We start from the raw sequence: 25,364 nt of genomic DNA on the forward strand, positions 1-25,364 counted from the left end.
ATATTAACCAGATTAGAGTACCTCTGCAGAGTTGAGCGACTGGAGTCCCCTGCTCCTGTGCTGTTTATGAACTGGACAGGGCTAGGTGACTGCTCGCCCGGGCTCCCTTTCCCGTTGGTCCCAGCAGTAATTTCAGCATCGGGGTCTGAAGTTGCAGAATCATTGTCTAAAATTTGCAAATGAAGAAATAATTAAATTTTTAACCTCAAGTTTTTTATTTACTTATTAGGCAGTTTCACTGAAACTAAGTCAAGAAAAGGAAATCTTATCACCATTATTAAATTGTTCTGAAAGTTTTAATGCACAGGTTCTCAAAAGGTAGTGGACCCCAGGTGTCTCTAAGAATCTTTTGAGCAGTCTGGTAGGTAAAAACAATTTTCATAAGAAGTTACAATCATTGGATTTTTCACCATCAAGTATATATTCACAGTCTGTAAATATGGATGTCACAATAAAAAAGTCCTAATAGAGTGGTTACGATTAATAACTTTATTAAATCTCACCTTGTAGTAATACATGCCTTTCTAATGTTCTATGTAATGAAATGGGGAGTCCACACACAGTTAAGTTTGCTACATACCAAATTACCAGGGTGTTCTCAAGGAAAACTGTGATGGTAGAGCTGTGAACAAAACCAGCCAGTTTTGCCACAAACACCATTTTTACATGGAAGAAAAGTTGACAGAAAACCTGTGGTTACTTAGACTTGTGTACTTGGCAGACATTTTCTTAAATATGAACTAAGTCATTTCAAGAAAAATTACTGATGGTATTTGTTGCCAATGATTACATTTTGAGTAAAACTTAGAATTTGGGAAACTATATTTGCCATCAGGAGCGGAATGAAGCATGGAGAACTGCTTCTCCACACTCATAGACTTTTCTAATAACATAAATAGTGAGATTAATAAATGTATTTTTTGATAGAATCTAATTAAATGTGTTAACATTTGGGAAGATCTTCATAACACAGTGAGCCAATATGTTCCAAGTGACCAATGCATGATTCATAAAATTATGCAAGGGTAAAAGATTCATTCAAAGCATGAGATGACTAATGGATTTTAATATAACAGAATATGAAATCATTGATATGGTTACAGATTCCACATTACAGCCAACCTTTAAGAAACTACCAGTTGTCAAGTTTTGGTGTAGGATCAAAAAAAAAAAAATATCCACAATTATATTCATGGTTATATATACTTGTAAAGCTAAATATATATATTATTTAGCTTTACAATACATATATATATATATTCCTCCTTTTCCAACTACTGGTCAGTGTGAGCTGCATTTGCTTCATATATTTCAACCCAATCAGCATATTGCAACAGATTGAATGCAGAAGCAGGTAAAAGAATCAGCTGTTGGGGGCGGCGCCTGTGGCTCAGTGAGTAGGGCGCCGGCCCCATACACCAAGGGTGGCGGGTTCAAACTGGGCCCCGGCCAAAGTGAAAATAAAAAATCAAAAAATAGCTGGGCATTGTGGCAGGTGCCTGTGGTCCCAGCTGCTCGGGAGGCTGAGGTAAGAGAATTGCCTAAGCCCAGGAGATGGAGGTTGCTGTGGGCTGTGATGCCCCGGCACTCTACCGAGGGTGACAAAATGAGACTCTGTCTCTAAAAAAAAAATCAGCTGTTGGTATTAAACCAGACCTTAAAGAGATTTAGGAAATACATAAACAATACCATTCCCTATAAAATTTGGTTTTGGAAGTACAGCTATTTCTCATTGAAATGTTAGTTATGTTTGTAATAACTTAAATAAATATTGGTTAAGTTCTCAGTGTAAATTTTTTATTTTTTTTGCAGTTTTTGGCCAAGGCTGGGTTTGAACCTGCCACCTCTGGCATATGGGGCTGGCGCTGCCCTCTCAGTGTAAATTTTTAACACACTAAAGATTAATAGATATAATCCACATAAACCAAAGTTTTTTTGGGTTCTCAATAATTTTTTTTTTTTTTTTTTGAGACAGAGTTTCACTATGTTGCCCGGTACAGTGCTGTGGCATCACAGTTCACAGCAACCTCCAACTCTTGGGCTTAAACGATTCTCTTGTTTCAGCCTCCCAAGTAGCTGGGACTACAGGCGCCCGCCACAATGCCCAGCTATTTTTTGGTTGTAGTTGTCATTGTGGTTTGGCAGGCCTGGGATGGGTTCAAATCTGCCAGCTCTGATGTATGTGTCTGGCGCCTTTAGCTGCTGAGCTACAGGTGCCCAGCCGGGTTCTCAATAATTTTTAAGGAAGAAGAGGAAGACTGAGACCTAAAAGTTTAGGAATTTGCTGTTCTAACCAACACAATGAGAGAAAGAGCCTAGTTATTAAAGAAGATATTAAACATTTAATTTGCATAGAGTATTATAATATACCTAGAAACTGTAAAAGAATACTATGAGAATAAGGGCAACAAACATATGGTAAGATTTAAAAAATGCTAATAAAAATATTTTTCCAATTAAAAAGTAACATGAAGGGCGGCGCCTGTGGCTTAGTTGGTAAGGCGCCGGCCCCATATACCGAGGGTGGCGGGTTCAAACCCGGCCCCGGCTGAACTGCAACCAAAAAATAGCCAGGCGTTGTGGGGGCACCTGTAGTCCCAGCTACTCGGGAGGCTGAGGCAAGAGAATCGTGTAAGCCCAGGAGTTGGAGGTTGCTGTGAGCTGGGTGAGGCCACGGCACTCTACCGAGGGCCATAAAGTGAGACTCTGTCTCTACAAAAAAAAAAAAAGTAACATGAAAAAAGTAAGTCTATCTTACAGTAACAACTATAGCTATAAAATATACTCTCCTGGGCGGCGCCTGTGGCTCAGTGAGTAGGGCGCCGGCCCCATATGCCGAGGGTGGCGGGTTCAAACCCAGCCCCGGCCAAACTGCAACAACAAAAAAAAATAGCCGGGCGTTGTGGTAGGCGCCTGTAGTCCCAGCTGCTCGGGAGGCTGAGGCAAGAGAATCCCGTAAGCCCAAGAGTTAGAGGTTGCTGTGAGCTGTATGATGCCACGGCACTCTACCCGAGGGCCGTACAGTGAGACTCTGTCTCTACAAAAAAAAAATATATATATATACATATATATATATATTCTCCTAGAAATAAACCTAAAACAAATGTAAAGGACTCAAAAAACTTATAAATCCTTTATAGAACTTCCACACGGTCTACTTAGAGGCCTTAAAGAAGATCTCAATGAAGAGAGTAACATATCTTGTACATTCCTGATTGGGCAAATAAATGTAAGTGAAGTTAATCCTTTCCAATTTTTACTCTGGGAAGCTGAGGCAGGTGGATTGCCTAAGCCCAGGAGTTTGAGACCAGCCTGTGCAAGAGCACCCTGTCTACTAAAAATAGAAAAACTAGCCAGGCATTGTGGTGCTCATCTGTAGTTCAGTTACTCGGGAGGCTGAGACAAGAGGATCGCTTAAGCCTAGGAGTTTGAGGTTGCTGTGAGCTATGAAGATGTAACACTCTACTCAGGACAAAAAAGTCAGAGTCTGTCTCAAAAAAAAAAAAAATCCTTTCCAATTTTAATGTTTAGCCTTAACACTAGTCCCAATGGGATTTTAAAAAACTTAAAAAGACTTGAAAGATAATAGCTGGGCGTTGTGGCCAGCACTTGTAGTCCTAGCTACTTGGGAAGTTGAGGCAAGAGAATTGCCTAAACCCAAGAGTTTGAGGTTGCTGTGAGCTGGGATGCCACTGCACTCTACCAAGGGTGACATAGTGAGACTATCTCAAATAAATAAATAAATAAATAAATAAATAAATAAAATAAAGATAAGAAGAGCATACACCCATATACCACTTTTATGGGCTTATAAAATAAAGGGTAACTTGGAGAATTTGCCTTATCAAATAGTAACATATATTAAAGAAGTAAATGATCAAAACAGTATAGAACTTGGCAGGGCAAGGTGGGTGGATTGCTTGAGCTCAAGAGTTCAAGACCAGCCCAAGCAAAAGTGAGACCCCTGTCTCTACTAAAAATAGAAAAACTGAGGCAGGAGGCTCACTTGAGTCCAAGAGTTGGAGGTTGCTGTGAGCTATGACGCCACAGCACTCTATCCAAGACAACAACTTGAGACTTTGCCTCAAACAAAACAAAACAAAACAAAACAATATGGTGCAGAACTACAACCAGAACAATAAACTATAATAGAGAAAATAGAAACAAATCCTAGAATATGTACATAAAAAGGTAATACAACCATATCACAAATCAGTGGGTTAAGGGAAAACTATCGAATAAATGGTTCTGGGAATATTTCTATCTGGAAAAAATCCAATGTAGATAATCACTTTGCATTGTACACCAAAATACATAACAGATGGTTTAATATTTTTTAAAAAAGCCAACAGAAGAAAAGACAGGTGAATAATTGATCTTAGTTTGAACTGAGTATAAAGCAATAAAACAAATCACAACAGTAAAGGCTAATAGATTAGATCATATAAAAAATTTGATCTCTTATTCGTCAAAAACCAACACAAAGAAAGTTAAATGGTGAATGAATAATCAATCAGGAAAAAGGTCTGTACAAGGTTATACTTAAATTTACAGCTTTAAAAATTAACTAGCTCTTTAATGTGCACAAGGTAAAAAACGCAAAAGGATCAAGTATACGAGGTAAAAATGCAAACAACATAAAATTATTAATATGGAAAGGAAGTCTTCTTTCCTGCGGGCCCTCCTCCCTCAAGGGAACTACCTTCACATACTTACATGCCCTTCAAGAAATAAAACAACTATATACTTCTGTATGAATTTTACTTCCCCCTCTTACATATCCGAGACAATTCTATTCACATTGTTCTCCCCTTCAGGTTTTTTGTTTGTTTGGTGGTTGTTTTATTTTTCCTTTATAACATAGCTTGGAAATTACTCCAAATAATCAGGACATGATTTTTCTCATTCATTTTCAAGGTTGTACTGCTTTCTACTATATAAAGATAACATAATTATTTAGGGCTTTTACAAAACAACAAGAAAAAGATGAATATCCTATTAGAGAAAAACGGAAAAGAGGATGTAAAGTTCTTAAAATATATGCTTGCTATGACCAGTAAGCACACGTGCACACCCACAGAGTATATGCACATGCAGCTTAATCTCACTATCAAAGAAATTAGAAATAAAACTGTTAGATACTATTTTTCATCTATTGAATTGGCAAATATTTACAAAAATGGCAATTATTCAGCATTGACTAAGATAAAGAGAAAAAGGTCTTCTCATTCACCCTTGGTAGGAATGCAGTAGGTACAATCAGCGCCAGCCACAGTGATCACAATCTCAACTGAGCGTCTAAAATCATTCCACCCTTTGACCAGATGTAGCCATTTATCTTCAGGGAATAATCAGAAGCCCACTAAATTTATATATTGTATATACGTTACAGCATTATTTTATAAAAGGGAAAAAAAACTGTAATGCCCAACAACAGGAGAATAATTAAATATCCAAAAGACAGACATTGTGTGACAACACAATCTTCGTTAACGTGCTTCTGAAGTCCATTTAATGACATGGGAAAATATGCATGAAAACAGCATAATAGGAAAAAAAGAGTATGGATTTAATTGGGGTGAGAGTTAGACATAGGGGGAAATGGGGACCAAAGTGATTAGTTATTTAAATTTTCACCTTTATATATATTTTGCAGTTTTCTAATTTATTAGAAATATACTTTTAAGTCGGGAAAAAGCGATAAAGGAGATTTTTGTATTCCTCTGAAGATAGCCAATATGCATACAGATACAATCTGTTCCACAGGCACTCTGGAGTGAGTTATTATCTGTGCAGAGTACTAGAAAAACACTAATATTACTCACGTATTATAGTGTCCTATTTTACAACAGCCTATTTTCTGTGCAAATTTATCTCAGAAGAGAAAATTGCATGTGCCCATATGTTCTGGTGCTGCAATCTCAACAATGAATTAAAGGACCAAATCTAGGTGCTTATATAACCTGGTTAAAATTGGGAGTACTTCTATGAGGAGACTCGATTATCTCTGTTACAAAGAACCCTTATTTCTCTGCCATGTGAGAGGCATCTGTCAAAGATAAATTCCTGTCATTTTCAGATTCCCTTTATCCTCCCTAACAAAAACCAGCCCAGGGAAATGACAGTTGAGTTGCACAAACCCAGTGTTCAGACTTCCTGAGAAACTTGTCTTGAAATCAGAAGTCAAATTCCTGACCTACATCAACCTTAACAGAACACATTCCCCTTCAATAAACAGCCACACATTGATTGCTGGGTACTTCAGGATAAAATAAAGACCTTAACTCTGTGTATTCTTTTCATGAGAGTACAACTAGGTGGTTTTATTTTCAACTCGGTATTTAAGAAAAGAAATCTGGAGCCTACCTATCTTTCTAGCCTTATCTCTTACCCAGTCCTACTCCTCCCCCAAAACACAGCCAGATTGAATTACTCAACTGCCCCAACATGCCTGGTGTCTTTTCATCTCCATGCCTTTCTCAGGCTGCAAAAGCCTCATCCTTAACTTGCACCTGTTAATATTCTACCCCCCTCCGCCCCAAGGACCAGTTTGAACACCTTGAGGAGGCCTCCCTCATCTTCTAACTGGAAAGTACCTTTCCTTCTTTGGAACTTCCATAGCATTCTGCGTCTCTTAATTCCACTCTTCAGAATCCCTTAAGGGTGCAATGCAGACAGTGTTGACTGCTACTGGAGACATTTAGATTCATATCCCAGGTTCATTCTACTACCTATATCTCCTTGAGCAAGTAATTTAACTTCTAAGGTTTGTGCTTCTCATCTGTAAAGTATACCTTCCTTCTAGAGTTGTGGGGAAGATTAAAAAAGAAAACTCATGTGAAACACTTAGCCATATGTAATCAACAATAATGTTTTCCTTCCATTCCTTCATTTTAGAATTTTGCTATATTAGTAATTTTGTGGAGCTGGTATCTTTCACCCCACCCAACACACATATACATGTGCACGTAAGCAGAGTTGTGTTTTTTTTCATCTCTGTAGTCTCACAGCACCAAATTCTAAGACCTGTACATACACAGACCACTAACAAAAATTTGCTGAAAAAAAGTAATTAGTATATTAAACATATCTAAAACATTTAAAACTGTAAGTGTTAGAGCCAGAAAACCAGATGATCTTTTTAAAGAAATAAGAATTGACATCTAAAGCATCATGGAGCATTTCTCTGAGAGTAACAATCTAATTACAAATAAATAAATCAAAGTCTCGAGTCCCTGTGAACATTAACAGCAAATGTGTACAGGGTGAGTACTTCAGTCAAATGGTCAATCTGTTATCTTCCCCACATCCTCAATTCTCATTACCTTCTAGCCTCTGAATCTCCTCCGCTGTCACTTCCAGTGTTTGATCAGATAGGGAAGCAACTTGGATGACCTGAAAGAAAAAAGAATGAAATGTGTAGATGTGTATGTGTTTGTTTATAAACAGGCAATTTTGTCTTTTGATGAGGAAACATCAAAGATCCCTTGTTTTAAGAAGCTGTCAGTATCCTTAACTAGAGACTGAATCTCAGGTCCCCTTAGTTTCAGAATGTTGCAGATGACCATTCCAGAAGAAAACATTGAAAACATTACGCAATAAACTTAAAAGTCCCAAACAATCATTTAAGATAATAAACATGAGTAGGAGTTTAAAACTACATCTGTATGTATTCTGGTCCCAATAGAATACATTATTTCTTGAAAATGCAATACTGACCTACGATAACATAGAACAGTATCAGCAATTCTCCACGTAATGAAGAATTAAATGTAATAATGAATATTCTAATTATAGCATTTTATACCCCTATCCAAGGGGTCCTCAAACTGCGGCCCGGGGGCCACATGAGGCGGTGTGATTGTATTTGTTCTCATTTTGTTTTTATACTTCAAAATAAGATATGTGCATAGGAATTTGTTCATAGTTATTTTTTTTTTTGAACGATAGTCTGGCTCTCCAACGGTCTGAGGAATCATGAATTGGCCCCCTGTTTAAAAAGTTTGAGGATGCCTGCCCTACACAGTGTTCATTTTTAAAGCACTTTTCACACTTAGCTCATAAGTTCTGAGATTCAACGTGAATTATACCAATGGAACTCTTGTTTGGGGGCTGAAGAGATAGCTTTTCCATAATTTTCAAATGAAAGAAGAAAGTGACTTGTCCAAAATAACAAAGAATGATATGGAAAAGAGCTCAGTGGGGAGGCTAGGTACAGTGGTTCACGCCTGTAATCCCAGCACTCTAGGAGGCCAAGGTGGGAGGACTGCTTGAGGTTAGTTCAAAACTAGCCTAAGTAACATAGTGAGACCCCTCATCTCTACCCCCCACCCCAAAAAAAAGAAAAGAAAAAGGAAGTTAGGCAGGGTGGTGGTAGTATGCCTACAGTCCCAACTATTCAGTAGGCTGAGGCAGGAAGTCACTTGAGCCCATGAATTTGAGGTTGCTGTGAGCCATGAATGATACCACTCCACTTTAGCCTGGGCAACAAAGCAACACCCTGTCTCCAAAAAAAAAAAAAAAAAGAAAGAGAAAAATGTTGAAACTATCCAGAATTTCTGATTCTAAAATTTTAAGTTAAAGTACAAGGAAAAATTAAACCTAAACCATCAATTTAAAGAATTAAAAAATGCACGTTTATTTTATAGAATTCTTACTGAAGAAGAGAAAAAAATTTACATCATCTTCTTGTGAACACACACACCAATTAATCCTTTTACAGATGAAATCCACGCAAAGAACTAGATAATCACATAAAACAGCATAAAGTAGACAAGACAGTCTTTACTCCAATGGAAAGATCTTTAGACTTACCAGCTGGGCAAAAGTTGTAACTTTTAGTCTCTTAAAAAGCTCATCTTTTTTGTACCTATAATCTGAAAAGCAGATAAGACAAATATTTATCTAGGCTTATTTTGCCTTCTTAAAGCTATCCTTTCTAGTTGTCAGGTTATATAGTCTATCAAGTAATATATACAATGTCACATATATTATCTCAATTGATCCTCATGATGTTCTCAAAATTAGGTGTGCCAGGTGGTATTTTCATTTCTTCATTTTTTTCCCCTTTGCTTTGCCGTTAGGAAGCTTAAAATTGAATTTATAAGCCAGTTTTTTGTGTCTAATGATTTTACCCCCTAGTTTTATTTTAAAGTCTACTATTTTTCCTTTTACTGTCTCTATTTTCACCATATTGTATTGGAAGCATTTTTGTAAATCACCTTAAATCTTTTTTAGAACAAAGCAGGGAATAAATATTTGCATTTTACAAATGAGGACAGAGAAAGAGAGAAGCTGAGTTGCCCCAGGTCAAACAGCTGGTAAAACATTCACACCCCACTATTCTAACTTCAGGTTGAAAGGAGAACAGTAAAGCAATAATATTCGCATGATTACATACTATGCTAGAGACAGAGGACGATACTTGTGTGTGTTTACTGGGCACATAGATGTGATTGGTCCAGATAATCTCTTATCAATTTCTCTTCAATTCTCCTTCAATAAAAATTGACCTGGCCAGGCACAGTGGGCTCATGCCTGTAATCCTAGCACTCTGCAAAAACAGGAATGCTTTGAGCTCAGGAGTTTGAGACCAGCCTAAGCCAGCGTAAGCCCCCATCTTTATTTTATAGAAAAATAAAAGTAGTCAGGTGTGATTGTGCACACCTGTAGTCCCAACTATTGGAGAGACTGAGTCAGAAGGATTGTCTGAGCCCAGGAGGTAGAGGCTGCAGTGAGCTTGACGATGCCACTGCACTCTAGCTGGGGTGACAGAGTGTGAACTCTGTCTCCAAACACAAAGCAAAACAAACAAACAAAAAACCTGACCTATTCAGTTTTGCAAAATGAAAAAGTTGGGTCATTCTTTTGTACAACAACGTGGATATACTTAACACTACAGATCTGTACACTTAAAAATGACTGAGATGGTACATTTTGTGCTATATCTTTTTTACCACAACTAAAAAAAATAAAAACCAACCTTAAACATCAATCTTTATCCAGTGCTATCTTTACAATTCTGATACAACTCAAATGGGAGTACTTTTGCACTTGTGTTTATTATAATTCTTTTCATGGTATTAAAGTTATTAAAAATAGGTGGCACCTGTGGCTCAAAGGTGGGGTGGGGGGAGGGACCAACCCCATATGCCGGAGGTGGCGGATTCAAACCCAGCCCTGGCGAAAAACCACAAAAAAAAAAAAAAAAAAAAAAGAAAGAAAAGAAAATGAGCCCAATCTTACTTACCTAGTATCAGTCCCATACTAGTTAAAATTCCTTAACTAACTTTTAGTTAGTTGCCAATTTGGAAGTTTTCAGTAATGCCACGCACCCTTATCCTTTCCTTCCCTTCCAGGTTTTTATACCCATGACTTCTTAAATATGTCCTCATTATTTCAGCATTACTAAAGGTTAGCTGGATAATTGCTATGGCCTCCGAAGCATAAATGTCTCATAAGCCAGGAGTCTTAGCAACAAGGGAAGGATTAACGGTATTTAAGATTATTTACCTGGTGTTACTAATCATTTCCATGAATTTTTCTAAAAACCCAGCGCAAACTGGATGGTTACTTTGGAGGTTAATATAATCTTGGTTTACCAAGCACCTTAAGATTCAGAGACAGGAAATGATACTATAATATCTTAAAAACTAGCCTTTTGTAAATAGGTTAAGACTTTTGAATAGGGTATTAAAACTTCTCTGTTCTAAAATGTCTTAAAAAGAATAATGGCTAATAATAGACCATTACTTCTAGAAAATTCTTAAAGCTGCTTCTTCAGAATGCACCAAAGTAACATTCAGTTGCTTTAAAAGTGCAATTGACTAACTACAGTATCCCTCTCGATTGCTACCAACTTGCCCATTAAAAGTCATTTATACAAATCAAAACTGCAATAAATCAGTCAATGGAAATAGTCAACAGCTTTCACTGGAAAAATCTATCCATTGATATTCTTTTGGTATGTTACACAGTCCGAAATAGTTCTAAGTATAAAATGTACATGTTAAAATTCCCTTAATTAAATAGAGATTACCTCAAACAAAATAAAAAAAAAAACAAAACACTTTGCTCCATTCTCAGGATTGGCATTTCTACTGTCCTCTGCATAAGCACCAGAAGCCCCCTGTATATTAGAGCCTGAACTCTACATACCTGGTTCTGGTTTAGAAGGGCAGCCATCAGTGGGACTTTCTGACATTATTATTCAGAGATAAAAGATCAAATTAGACGTCTTACAGTAAGTTTTAAATTTTATAAAAAGGATAGGCTTGGAGGGCTCTGTCAGTCTGTCCTCGCAAGAGCGAACAGAGCTTTAAGAATGGATCTTCTGCTGCTATAGCTTCTCCCAACTCCGAATTAAAGACAAATAGACATATTATCAAGTTTGCTTCTTCAGTAAGTCTAGGGTCTCTCTCGAGTTACTGGAAGGACAGAGACCTGACTATCTAGGATGTTTCGTACTCCGTCCAACTAGTGTCATCTAACCACCAGACACCAAGAATAGGCTTTGTAAATGGTCAATAGACACACAGTGTCTCTTTTCCCCAGATAGAGTTGAAAGAATATTCAGATTACAAAGGATTTTTGCATTTTCAGGGTTCTGTTGAAATGCATTATTAGCAAAGGGAAGTTGGGCTTACAGTAGAAGACAAATCAAAGGAAATAACAGAACAAGGTTTGTGATTTCACAGAAAGACACGGCATCTAAGGTAATCTGAGCAAAGTGATGGGTCTAGGGTGTCATGAAACAAGGGAATATTCTCCTCCCTTTCGACCCAAAAGAACACTTACAACAGAAAATGGGAAAAGAGAAGGAAATCGCTTCCAAAATGTAGATGCCTGTCAGCAATCAGCACAAAGTGTGTGAAACAGAGTGACAGGAACTTCCTGCCTTACTAAAAGGAAGCCCACTGCTCCTGAGGAGGGAAGGGGACGCGAGCATTTCCAAGGCTCAATTCCAAGGGTGTTTCTTTCAGGAGATAATCTCCATTTAAGATTCAGATTTTAAAGAAATAACATTGTACTTTTAAAGAAATGTTTTGAACAAGGTTTCACCAGTTTGGGCAGAATGGGATGCTTTTATGGGACAGATTTCTAGTGAGGACATGTGAGCTCATACTCAGCTGCAGACAGACGGGAGGTGGAAGAGACTACAAACCCCAACAGAAGCAGGCCAGCTGCATTTTGCCTGTCTTGGAGGAGTTAAGGAGGACGAGAGTAAAGTGTAGGTAAGTCAACAAGATTTTTTCCCGTTTGAAAATTTAATATGTATTTAAAATACATGTATGATAATATTAAATATGCAAGAAGAGAAGGGTACTGTGACATTATTTTTTTAAATGTCTATGGCACTAGCCCTTACAGCTGAACATGGTCAATAAAAAGTCAGCAGAGAGCTGCCCCTGAGTCCAACCCTATTGTCTGAGGCTTCCCAATACTGCTGCAGTTCAAAAGGAACATTTTCACTTCAAATTAAAAGGTCTGCTGCGCAAAAAGAAAATGTTCTAGTGTATTCTGGATTCGTAATTTTCTCTTCCGAGAAAATGTATTCCACCAGAGCCAAGTCCTGAACTGTGATCAGAGTATCTCTTTAGCACCATCAGCTAAATACTCCCCTAGCACTGAGTTCTCTTATTTCAAATATGAGCAAATCCATTTTAGAAAATAAATGCTCCTACTTCTTTAATTCTGGCCTTGAAGTGTACATTTTACATCAGTTTTGGACACAGGTTGAAAATTTATGATTTTGTGCAAGGGCAATACATTCAATGATTAGTAACATATCTTTGCAGAAGATTAGTTTTTAAAAAGGATGTAAATGAAATATGATTAATTAAAAGAAAACAGACTAAAATGAATTGATAATGCATAACACTAAGCTCTTTCTTTCATGAATACTCTATACTCACAAGAATGTTATTCAGAGAGATATTATTGCCCCCATCTCATCTATAGACACAATAAGACGGAAAGGATTAAATATGTGTACCTTGAGGAAGACCATGAAGACTATTAATACAAAGAAACTACAAGCTGAATCAGAGCTCATTCCTGCCAGACCTCCCTCCACATTCCAACACTTATGTCTCTTAGGAGATGAAAGCTGGGCAGAACTCAGGCCCACAGGCTACAACCTCAGGAGCCAACCAGGATGCCCTCCAAGGCACCTGCCAGGTCCCCGGGTCCCTACAGCTCTCCCTGCGTGTCAGCGGCACACATGGCTGTTAATAACCAACTTGATAGAGCAGCTACAAAGTTCCGTTTTCCCAAACCATACTCACTTTTTTTGATCTCTTCTAGTTTCTCAGTGTATTTAGTCATACTGTTACCTAAAAAGAAAATGAGGGTCGTAGATAAGCTTTAAATGGAAGAAAATGAGTACCTATGTGAAAAGAGAAGGAAGAAAAAGTACTCCCTAAGCTTTCCTATCTTGTTCCTTCAGGATTCTTGACAGTAGGCAATTGAGCCACACATAGCAAATGGTCTTTTGGATAATACAGTGTGATTAAAAGAGGAGGGACCGAGGACTATGTTTGGTCAAACATGTTTAACCTGGCGTGCACACCTAAAAAACATTTAGAACTCCCAAGCAATACGGATGATGAGTTCATGTCAATTTCTTTTTCTTTCTGAGTCAAGGCTTTCCTCTTTCTTTAATTCCCCATAATCTTCTGGTGATACGGCAGACAAGGAGCGAGAAAGCAGCAGCATTCTGTGTGTCTAACATGTGCCTTCCTGGCTATCCAAGCAACCCTTTCCGCTCCACTTTCTTTTTGTAGTTTCCTCTTCTTCCCTGAACTTGGTCTTCTACTCTTCATGCTCCTGTTGCCGTCTCACCTGGACCACACACTCTGTACACTAGTATTCACCATGGGTTTGATATGCTGGGAATTAACAGCAGATTCCTACCACCATGGAACATCCTGAGCCCTTGTGTTTTAAAGCTTGGTTCTACAACACTAGGTACTAGGCAAGGTGGTTTGGAAGTTTTCATACTTTAAAACTGGGCCAGGACCATTCTGGTTTACAAATGAACTATATTCTAGCTCTCAAGCCAGGGGCTATCATTTTTTTTACCAGGCATGCTTAGATTTGATTCAATTCAACACAGCAAGCTCAATCTGGCACCTAAAAGGTGTGGGCAAAGGGAATGCATCCAAAATAATTTCTCATTTCTAAAACTTCTGTTTTGTTCCTAATTTTTTAAGACTTGAGAAAATCTAGTCACATTCAGCCTTAATTTCAGATAAAAGAAATGCTTCTAATTAATGGAATGAAGTGATGTTTTCAAGGACTATTCTGAACTTCATGTTTGGGTCAGAAGTAGAGAAAGAAAATCCTTGCTCTGAAACCCCAAAAATACTTTCAAAAAACAACTTGCTTCATCTGTTACTATTAAATCTTTACCACAAATTCATCATGTAGTAAAAATCCACAGTTTTTTTTTTCCATCTTAAAGATACACAGTGTAATCCTAGATCCAGAACTGTGTCCTTCCAGAAGCTTATAGAAAAATGAAGACAGTCAAGGCTACTCAGAAGGCCTGAGTCTTCTCAGGAGAGACACTGAGTATGTCTCAGAAGAGGCCCAAACATCACCAAGAACAGGATTAGAAACAAGTACCATCTTTTTTAGCTTCTTCAGACTGCAATCGACCTGAAAGGTGACCAGATCTTCAGAGAAGAAACCATGAACTCTTCTTTGGATATAAATCCCTCCTCCCCACTGTAACTCTGAACATAGGAGTGGCCTTGCCTGGTCAACACAATGGGGAAGAAAACAGCAAATCAGTATGCTGTTTGACTTCCCACAATCTTTTTCTTTCTTTCTTTCTTTTTTTTTTTTAATGAGACAGAGTCTCACTTTGTCACCCTCGGTAGAGTGCTGTGGTATCATAACTTATGGCAACCTCAAACTCTGGGGCTCAAGCGATTCTCTTGCTTCAGCCTCCCTAGTAGATGGGACTACAGGAGTCCACACAATGCCCCAGCACCTGGCTATTTTTTTGTTTGTTTGTTTGTTTGCTGATTAGCAGGCCCAGGTGAGGTTTAAACCCACCAACCCCGAAGCACGTGGTCCACAATCTTATTCTTAAATATTTTACATAGTAGCCCTTGGTTCTATGTCCCGGAATCACCCACACTTGCACGATGTTGACACGACAGGCAGTTTCTTTTAGCTAGGAAAGCTTCAGGTGGTCTAGGCAGAAAATTGAGGGACAAAAAGGATTACTGATTTGTCCAGTAACACATCAAGTCAGTAACTAAGGCAGGATTTACATTCCTAATCTTTTGGTTTCTAATATGGCTCACAAAAACACACAGCTTTTCTAGTTGTGTTGTTTAAAAACATGACTCATGGTGAAGTACATCTGTAGAAAGTGCTACCCCCTTAATAGCAACAGGTGGGGACTATCTCATGCTATAAATTCCCTCAAGAATGGAAAAAATTATACATGGAAAACAATAGCCAACTTTATTTATATAGTTTTTATTACTGAAACACTACATTTCCAAACCACACTGGTTTCTAACAAAGTGTCTAAACTTAATTGTGCTTCTCCAAGTATTTACACAGCACTTCACCTGTATCAGTGGACTCTCGTAACAGGAGGTAAACTGCCTCACACCTACTATTTATTTGTTTTCCCCCCAAAGGAGAAGGCAAAGAAACACAGTGTTTCACAGAATTATAGAACTATTTGGCATAATTCAGAACAAATCTGAGAGGGCTATTGATGAGAAGCTCTTTTCATTATATACATTCATTCTAGCCAAGTAGGGGGAGAAAATAAGAGTGGAGGATTTCTGCTCTGCTTCAACTTTGAGAATGGAGTAATGAGACAGCAGGATGGCTGACACAAAAATCCCTAAAAATGGTTTTAGAAAGTCTGAAAAGTGACATTTTATCCCACTTGGTTCACGGCTTATATCTTAACAAGGCAGCTTATCTTATCATATCTAATTGCACCAGAAAATAGTTTTTGACTACCTTTTAAAAAGACTGAAAATGAATCAATTTCATAATTCACTTATTTATAAACACATCTTTGTTTTGTACAAAAGGAGCCTAAAAGAATAACAGGGAACCAATTTTTAAAAAAAAAATTGAAATTGCACATTACTATCAGATACATTTTCCTAGCTAAGCCTTTGATTAAAAAGAAAAAAAAAATCAGTGGCTCCCCATTGCGTACTGACTAAAGCTTAAATTTCTTGCTCTAGCACTGAAGACTCCAGCAGCTTATTCTTCAACGTTGCCTTAATTCCTAAACTTGACAAACTTTCAGTATTCAGTTCTCTATCATACTACCTTGTCCATGTAATCATACTCAGCGCGAAGCGACCTTTCCCTGCTCTGAACTTCTATAGTACTCAGCTTACCACTCGTAAGGCGTTTGTCACCAAACTGTCTTATCTACAGATGGGAAGCCCAAGAGTATGTCCACATATGCGCACACACGCATATAATCTTTATTCCTTCAATTGTCTAGCACAGGAGACACTCAGAAATATTTGCTGAATGAAATATACTATGAAGACCTGCCATCTGAAAAAATCCCCATAATGAGTTATTTTATAATGCAAATAATCACATTCTAATTTGATTGAAGTTTTTGTACACCTGATTTTCTTTTAAGTAAGTACAATTTGACTTTTATACCTGGCATATGTTATAAACTACCAGTATGATCCATAATTGTTTCAGGACTCAGGCAACCTAGAAATAAATAAGGTGGTATTTAACTTATACTTTGTTTACAACTAATGTTGCAATAAAATATATATAACAAAACGTTTTACAATTATAATTTAGAGAAACAACCCAGCTATGCCAATTGTGCCATGCAAAAACAGAGTGCGATTGATTAACTGAGTGACTCATTCATTAGATTTTTCCCATTGTTTTCCTATAATTTAATAACATTATTTGTACTGTGCCAGTAAGAAAAGCAAGTGATTTGAGCAGCAGTAATCTAAAGTGGATAAGATTTATAAGGCACGAACTCAGTTGCTAAGAGACAACTCCACAGCTTTATTTTTCTTCAATATTTCCTTCGTCTATGGAGAAGTTCTTTTGGCTGGGAAGAGCAGAAAGCGTGAAAAGAGGCACAGTGGTCCTTTGTTAACCTCAATAAGTTATACGTGTGTATAGTGCTTTCTGGTTTGTAAGCGCCTTTCACATACATTTCTTCTTTTGACATAAGGAACAGAATTAAAAAGCAAATGAAAATAAAGAGTATCTAGTCTGTAATGAGTTTTGAGTGTCTAAGATCAAGGCTATTAGCGAATATTCAGGAATAGTAAAGACTAAAGAAGAAAAGAGGAAATAACTACTTTGTGCAGAGATGAGAAAAGGAAGATGAATCTTTAAAAAATAAAAATAAGGCTAAAAACGACTAAGTGGAGAAAGTCTACAGAATTTCAGAAAGCTAAAGAAGTCTGAAATTAGATTGAATATGGATCGAAATAAAAGAACAAAGCAGCCAACGAAAGAGCTTAGAGGACTAATAAGAGACAGACCTGCGGTTTGGAAAGTGTCCCTTAATCAGTCTGCAGTGCAGCAGAACAGAAACCCAGAGAGGCTGTGTGAGAGTACACAAGAACCCTACAGTGGAAACTGAACAAAACGCCGTCAGGAATTTCACCAGAAGTATAATCCATTCATGGCACAGTCTGGCAATGCCGGGGAGCTGGTAAGATATACTCAGGCACCTATGGAACAAAAGAAATATTTGAAGTTCAAAATAACTCAGATTTCTAGCCATGACGGAACATAAATGTTTGAGTCTGTATGAGAAGTAGAGACGGAAGTATAGAAACAAAAAATCATCTTTACCCAGAAGGAAGACAGCAGTCTTTGAAGAACTCAGGAGAAGCTGATTTGGGTGAAGACGCGAGATACCAGGGAATTCTTGATTTCTTGTGATTAACTCTGAATTGCTCACTGTTTGGTAAGAAAAGATTAAAGACCCATCTATTTAGGCTAGAAATGAGAAATGCTCACTCATTCCTGTGTCTACTTTCATTGCACTGACTGCAGAGCTTAAAAGCACCACAGATGGGAACTTCATACTCTTACTTGGACTATAAGGTCCCGCTCGTGTTTTTCCTGACTACGACACTTATCCTTTTTACCTCAGGGCACACATGTAAATAACACTTGGACAGAACACTAAGTTTGGGCTGCTCCAGACTACCCAAAAGAATGAAGGGACCTGTGTGTTGGCATATAGGTCTGCACGCCGGGTAAAAAACTTCCCCTGAATACTCAGGGAGGTAAGACACAAAATGCACAGAAACACAAGCGTTAAAATAGAATCTTTCCTTTAAGTTGGCTTTAAAATAATTTCTAAATTTGAAACAAAAAAAAAAAAAATCAAACACTAGAATAAGACTCCTCTCCCACACTGACTTTAAAATACTTTGAGTTTTAAGCAACAAAACACAATTTGGCCCTTCCAAAGCTTTACAAGACTACATTGGAATACTTCTGCTTCCAGGAAGATGGGGTAGACGTGTTTTTCTCTACTCCTCCAGCTATATAAAATAAAAGCCCTGGACAAAGCTGGCAGAACAGGAGAAAGTATTTGCAAATCACTGTTTCTAACAAGAGTCTAGTATCCAGAGTATATAAAACAACTCTTATAAGCCAACAAATATGAAGAACTAATCCAATTTAAAAATGGGCAAGTGATTTGAATAGTTATTTCTCCATAGGACATATAAAATTGCCAATAAGCACATAAAAAGGTGCTCAACATTATTAGTCATTAGGAACACGCAAATCAAAGCCACAATGAGATAACTACTTTATGCCTACAAAAATGGCTATAATCAAAATGATGGATAATAACAAGCATTAGTGAGGATGTGGAGAAAATAGAGCCCTCCTACATTGCTGGTGGGAATGTAAAGTGGCGTGGCTGCTTTGGAAAACAGTTTGGCAGTTTCCCAAAAAATTAAACACAGAATCACCATATTCAACTCCTAGGTATACACCCAAGAGAAGTAAAAACACATATTAATAAAGAAAAAAACTCCACTTTTTTTGTGTGTGTATATACCGGTATTCACAGCACACTGTAGCCAGAAAATATAAATAATCCAAATGTCTAGCAACTGATGAATGAATAAACAAAATGAGGGGGCGGCGCCTGTGGCTCAGTGAGTAGGGCGCCGGCCCCATATGCCGAGGGTGGCGGGTTCAAACCCAGCCCCGGCCAAAATGCAACAAAAAAATAGCCCGGTGTTGTGGCGGGCGCCTGTAGTCCCAGCTACTCGGGAGGCTGAGGCAAGAGAATCACGTAAGCCCAAGAGTTAGAGGTTGCTGTGAGCCGTGTGATGCCACGGCACTCTACCCAAGGGCGGTACAGTGAGACTCTGTCTCTACAAAAAAAAAAAAAAAAAAAGAAATGAGGAATAGCTATACAATAGAATATTCTTTGGCAATAAACAGGAATGAAGTACTGACACGCATTACAACATAGATGAATCTTGAAAACATTCCACTAAGGGAAAGGAGCCAGACATGAACAGAGATGTACTGTGTGAGTCCATTTATATGAGAAGTTCAGAACAGGCGAGTCCACAGACACAGAAAGTAGATGAATGGTTACTTCTCACAGTAAAGATGCCAATTCTTCCCAAAGGTAAACAGGCTTAATGCAACTCCTATCAAAATTACAGCATTTTTTGGGTAAATGTAAATACGATTATTCTAAAATCTAAAATAATAAGATTATTCTATTCTGGAAAGGCAAAGGAATAACTAAAATAAGTTTGTAAAGAAAAATAAAGTGGGAATAATCAGCCTAACCAAATTTGAGTGTCCAATTTACTATACAGCTACAGAATTCAAAACTGTATGGTACTGGGGAAGGGATAGACATGTAGATCAAGGGATCATAATAAAAAACCCAGAAACAGACCCCTGTAAACGTGCCTACCGACCTTTGACAAAGATGAACATGCAACTCAATGAAGGAAAGGCAAACCTTTTTAACAAATACTGCTAGACCAATTCAATGTCCATAAGCAAAAGTTAATCTTGATCTAAGTCACAAATCTTACATAAAAATTACTCAAAATATATCACTTTTGTACTTGAATATAAAACCTTAAACTAGAAAACTTAAATAATGATAGAAACAATCATTGGAATTTAGGCTAGGCAAAGAGTTCTTAAACCTGACAATAAAGTCAAGATCCATAAAAGGAAAAACTGATATAGTTTACCTCATCGAAATGAAAACCTTTTGCACTTTGAAAGACCCTGTTAGGAGGATGAAAAGACAAGTTATAGACTGGAAAATATTTGCAAGCCACCTATCTGACAAAGGACTAGAAGCTAAAATATATAAGGGACTCTCAAAATTCAACTGTAAAAAAGCAAACAATCCACTATGAACATAGGCAAAAAATTTGAACAGACGTTTCACTAAAGATATACAGAAAGTGAATAAACACATAAAAAGATGTTCATCAGTAGCCATTAAGGAAACACAAATTAAAACTACAATGGTTTGCCATCACATGCCTATCGGACTGGCTAAAGTTAAAAAACGGTGACAACACCAAATGGATGTGGAGAAAATGGAATCACTCATCCATTCCTACTGGGAATGTAAAATGATAACAGCCACTCTAAAAAACAGGCTTGTCTTTAAAAACATTACATAGGTAACTACCTAATGATCAGCAGTTATAGGTACTTATCCCAGAGAAATGAAGACTTAACATTCACACAAAAATATGTACATGAATGTTTACAGCACCTTTTCTTGTAGTAGCCAAATGTGGAAACAACCCAGACGTCCTTCAACACGTAAAGGTTAAACTAAGGTATATCCATACCATGGAATACTAGCCATTATAAAAAAGGAACAGACTGCTGACATCAAGCAAAAGCCTGGATGAATATCCAAAGAATTATGCTAACTGAAAAAAGCCAATCCAAAAGGCTGCGTACAATATTATTCCATTTACATAGCATTTGTAAAATTACAGAAATCAAGACCAGAATAGGAGTTGCCAGGAGTTGAGGAAGGGTGGAAGTGGAAGTATAAAAGGTAAACATGAAGAACCCTTGGGGTGATGGGAACATTTCAGATCTCGACTGTATGTATCCACATCAATATCGTGGTTGTGATGGCATATTGTAGTTTTGCAAAACTGGGTTTATAAAGGGCTCATGAAATCTTTTAGCATTATATTTTACACAATGCATGTGAATCTACAGTGATTTCAAAATGAAAAGTTTAATCAACATAAAAACTAATTGGCTAGGTGCAGTGGCTGACACCTGTAATCTCAATACTCTGGAAGGCCAAGGTGGGGGGAATGCTTGACCCCAGGAGTTTAAGGTCACAGCAAACTATGATCAGGCTACTATAACTCATTATCTCAGGATATAAAAGGTTGTATGCATTTAATACGCCTTATAAAAAGCAGATATAAAATTGGGTGAGGTGGCTCATACTTGTGCTAAATTTTAGCACTTTGGGAGACCAGGCAAGAAGGTAACTTGAGCCTGGGAGTTGGAGACCAGCCTGAGCAACACAGGAAGATCCCATCCCCACAAAAAATTAAAAAATTAGCCCAGCATGGTGGTGTGTGCTGGTAGTCCCAGCTACTTGGGAAGTTGAGGTAGGAGGATCTCTTGTGCCCAGGAGTTCATGACTACAGCAAGCTATGATGATGCCTCTATACTCTAGCTTGGGCATTATGAAGTCATGTTTTGGTTTAGAATTGAGGAATTCAAGAGAAGAAAGGGGGTTGACATTCATAAACCCATACACTCAATTCTCCTAGAGGAGAAACAAAAACAACTGTGAGGGCATAGACAAATTGATACATAAATAAACCTCAGTTTTAAAAAAATTTTAATTTTAAAAAGTATGAAGGTTCCAAAAGACATTCATTCCTTTGAGGCAGCACCTGTGGCTCAAGGAGTAGGGTGCTAACCCCATATTCTTGGGGTGGTGGGTTTAAACCTGGTCCCCGCCAAAACTGCAGAAAGAAAGAAAAGGAAGGAAGGAAGGAAGGAAGGAAGGAAGGAAGGAAGGAAGGAAGGAAGGAAGGAAGGAAGGAAGGAAGGAAGGGAAGGGAAGGAAAGAAGGAAGGAAGGAAGGAGAGAGAGAGAGAGAGAGAAAAAGAGAAAGAGAAAGAGGAAGAGGAAGAGGAAGAGGAAGGAAGAAAGGAAGGAAAGAAAGAAAAAAAGAAATTAATTCATTCCTTTATAGTAGTCTTTAAAATCATATCTTGGCCAGGTATGATGTCTCACACCTGTAATCCTAGCACTCTGGGAGGCTGAGATGGCTGGATTGCTAGAGGTCAGGAGTTCAAGACCAGCCTGAACAAGAGTGTGAGACCCCCATCTCTAAAAAAACAAGCTGAGAATTGTGGCGGGTGCCTGTAGTCCCAGCTACTTTGGAAGCTGAGGTAAGAGAATCACTTGAGCCCAGGAATTGGAGGTTGCTGTGAGTTATGATACCAGGGCAGTCTAGCCAGGGCGACATAGTGAGACCATCTCAAAAAAAAAAAAAAAAAAAAGAAAAAATCTTATCTTCACTCCTCAGAAAAAAATATGGCATTTTTTTTTAACTTTTTTTTTTTTGCAGTTTTATGGCCGGGGCTAGGTTTGAACCCACCACCTCCGGCAAATGGGACCAGCGCCCTACTCCTTTGAGCCACAGGCACGGCCAAAAAATATGGCATTTTAAATCTAGGTGCTTATCTCACAGAATTCCTTATTTCAGAAGGGTAGATCACAGTTGCAATAAGAGAAGATGGGTAGAGATGGAGGAATCAAGGGTATAGAGGCACAAGAAGTGAGACTGAGAGAGACACAGGGACAGTGTGGCCTAAGAAACGGTACAACAAGCCTGGTAGCAGAGCTCCACTATTCACTCTCTCATCCCGCATACAGTCCTAGTTCTACCTTCTTTATTGAACTCCGAATAAATCACAAAATCTCTGCGCCACAATTTCCTCCTCTTCTAAAACAGAGATAATAATTTCCACCTGCCCATCAAACAGGATATTTGCAAGGATGAATATCTGTATGGCATGGAAATGTTTGAAAGAAGAGTACCAAGAAATAGTATCTGCAAATGTGGTGAATTTAAATAAAACATTTAAGTCTATTTTATATGAGTAAACATGCATAATGGAAGATAATGATTTTGAGGGAGCCTAGAAAAAGAGAAATACAAAATAAACAAGATGATTTCAAAGTCAACACCAAAGCAAAGTCAGTATCGCAGTTTACTTTTCTCAGTTGTCTTGAGGCTACCGATGGAAAATTCAGTATTGCTAAAGGCACACAGTGGCCTAATCCACTAGCAAAACCATCTTAATCAGATGGATTTCCACAGCAGGCTTTAAAAAGGTCGAACATAAAAATAAATAAACAAGCAAAACCTCACAAAACTGCAAATCCACTAGGGTCTGGGCAGCAGTCTTTACCATGACATTGAAAAATGGGAAGAGCATGGGATAAGTAGTTCATTTTACCTGCACTATAGCACTAATTAAATTCTGTCTGGTACTTTACCTATTCTAGTCTGTCTGCCTCAACTTGAATCTAAGCTCTTTGAATGCAAGAAACAATTCACACTCATCTTTCTATCTCTCCTAGTCCATGAGTTTGTAGTCAGCACTCTGCAAACACTGAACAAACACACGCATGTATAATCTATTCTGCCAGTTTAAAGGAACAGACTTAACATATTCCTAAATAGAAATTGGCCTCCTGATATTTAGTTTCAGCCCTGCAATTTATTAAACAATGGTTTCGATTTCTGAAATTTCATTTTCTCATTTTATGTTATTTCCTATGTGCTAAGGAATAATAAGCTAAATTATATGACAACAAATTTTTACTGATAATGTGCAAAACAGCTTTCAAAGATAAATTCTGAATCCAGGACATCAGCCAAGATAGTGAGAAATGTTAAAACTATGATTTATACCAGGTATGATAGGCTGCATCTTGTCAATTATTGGACAATCGTATTTTTTTTTTAAGTTCTAATTTTCTAAGCTTTACTCACCAGTGTCTAGTCTTGATTTGACATGCTGGTATCTTGGGTTCTGAGGTATCCTTTTGGTCAAATACTATAAATAAGAAAATTCACAATCAGTTGGATTAATGTACAGATAAGGGTGGAAAAGTCAAGAAAACTCAGATACTTAAAAAATGAAACAAATACTAAAATTTCATAGAATTTAAAAATGGAAGAGGCTCTAGAGGTCCAACTGTCCTTTGCTATAGGATTCTTTTCTCCACAGCATCTCCACAAGTGAAGGTAGTTATCTGGTTTCTGTCAAAACACTTCTATATTTCATCAAAATAATCTCAAGGTGCTACGTGATAGGAAAAAAAAAAACTCTTGCAAAATTATTTCTTACATTGAGCAAAAATCAGAATCCCTCCAATTTCCATTCAGGCTACAACTGTGACTCATTATGTCATTCACCTTGCCTCAAGGAATTTGTTAAAATAAACTAAAAAGGGCTCAGCGCCTGTAGCTCAGTGGCTAGAGTGTTAGCCACATACACGGGAGCTGGTGGGTTTGAACCCAGTCCGGACCTGCCAAACAACAATGACAACTACAATAAAAAAATAGCCAGGCATTGTGGTGGGAGAATATAGCCCCAGCTACTTGGGAGGCTGAGGCAAGAGACTCACTTAAGCCTAAGAGTTAGAGGTTGCTGTGAGCTGTGACGCCGTGGCACTCTACTGAGGGTGACATAACAAGATTCTGTCTCAAAAAATAAATAAAATAAAATAAAAGGCAGTTATCCTGTCCCTCTTCTTTTAATTTTGCTCTGTGATGTTTTCTAGCCCATCTCCTCAAACACCATTTAGATTTTATCTACATCTCCCCTAAAAAGTGGCCGGCAGGATCTAGACCTGAGCACTGGCCCTTATATACTAAGGTTCAGACCCAGGGAGCAGGCTTTTGCTGTCTCTATGGCCCCCCAGATGGCACTACATGGCACCTGCTCTTATGACAGCTGAGACTCATCTTAGGCTGCGGTTAAGGTTAGTAAGCAAAAATGCTTATATCAGGTCTCTCTTGTGCTGTACCCTGGTAGTTAACTCTTTGGGTCCAAGTACAAGACACTAACCCACATTAAATTCGAGTAGCAATTATGAAAACTATTAAGGGAGGGAAGGTTAGTGAATGAAGACATTATAAAATTTTACTTTCTTGATTCCTTTTTAATAAATCCTATCTTACCACTGGAAAAAAAAATTGCTTTCTTGCTCAGGCCCTTTTCTGGCCTGTAGGTATGAAAATTCTATGCTCAGTAACAGGTAGCTGTGGGATATGAAATTAAAACTGGGTA

General features: G+C 37.9%; 1 protein-coding gene across 8 annotated transcripts in view; it reads right to left on the bottom strand.

The window, feature by feature from the left end:
* Positions 1–25,364, bottom strand: part of CEP41 (centrosomal protein 41) — a 50,032-nt gene that overhangs the window by 5,004 nt on the left and 19,664 nt on the right. The window contains exons 1-8 of one of the 8 annotated variants that reach the window (XM_053609502.1): positions 16,669–17,636; positions 15,147–15,204; positions 14,629–14,760; positions 13,287–13,334; positions 11,158–11,196; positions 8,815–8,876; positions 7,326–7,395; positions 22–166 (exon numbers count right to left, since the gene is read on the bottom strand). In XM_053609502.1, the coding sequence (XP_053465477.1) occupies positions 22–166; positions 7,326–7,395; positions 8,815–8,876; positions 11,158–11,196; positions 13,287–13,326 (356 nt within the window). In that variant the 5' untranslated portion in view covers positions 13,327–13,334; positions 14,629–14,760; positions 15,147–15,204; positions 16,669–17,636. Of the gene's footprint in view, positions 1–21; positions 167–7,325; positions 7,396–8,814; positions 8,877–11,157; positions 11,197–13,286; positions 13,335–14,628; positions 14,761–15,063; positions 15,205–16,668; positions 17,637–24,061; positions 24,126–25,364 lie in introns of those variants that run through there. The other 7 variants (XM_053609503.1, XM_053609504.1, XM_053609499.1 and 4 more) reach the window with 7 other exon arrangements.

This window comes from Nycticebus coucang, chromosome 11 (genome assembly GCF_027406575.1).
Source record: "Nycticebus coucang isolate mNycCou1 chromosome 11, mNycCou1.pri, whole genome shotgun sequence".
NCBI classification, from domain to species: Eukaryota; Metazoa; Chordata; class Mammalia; order Primates; family Lorisidae; genus Nycticebus; species Nycticebus coucang.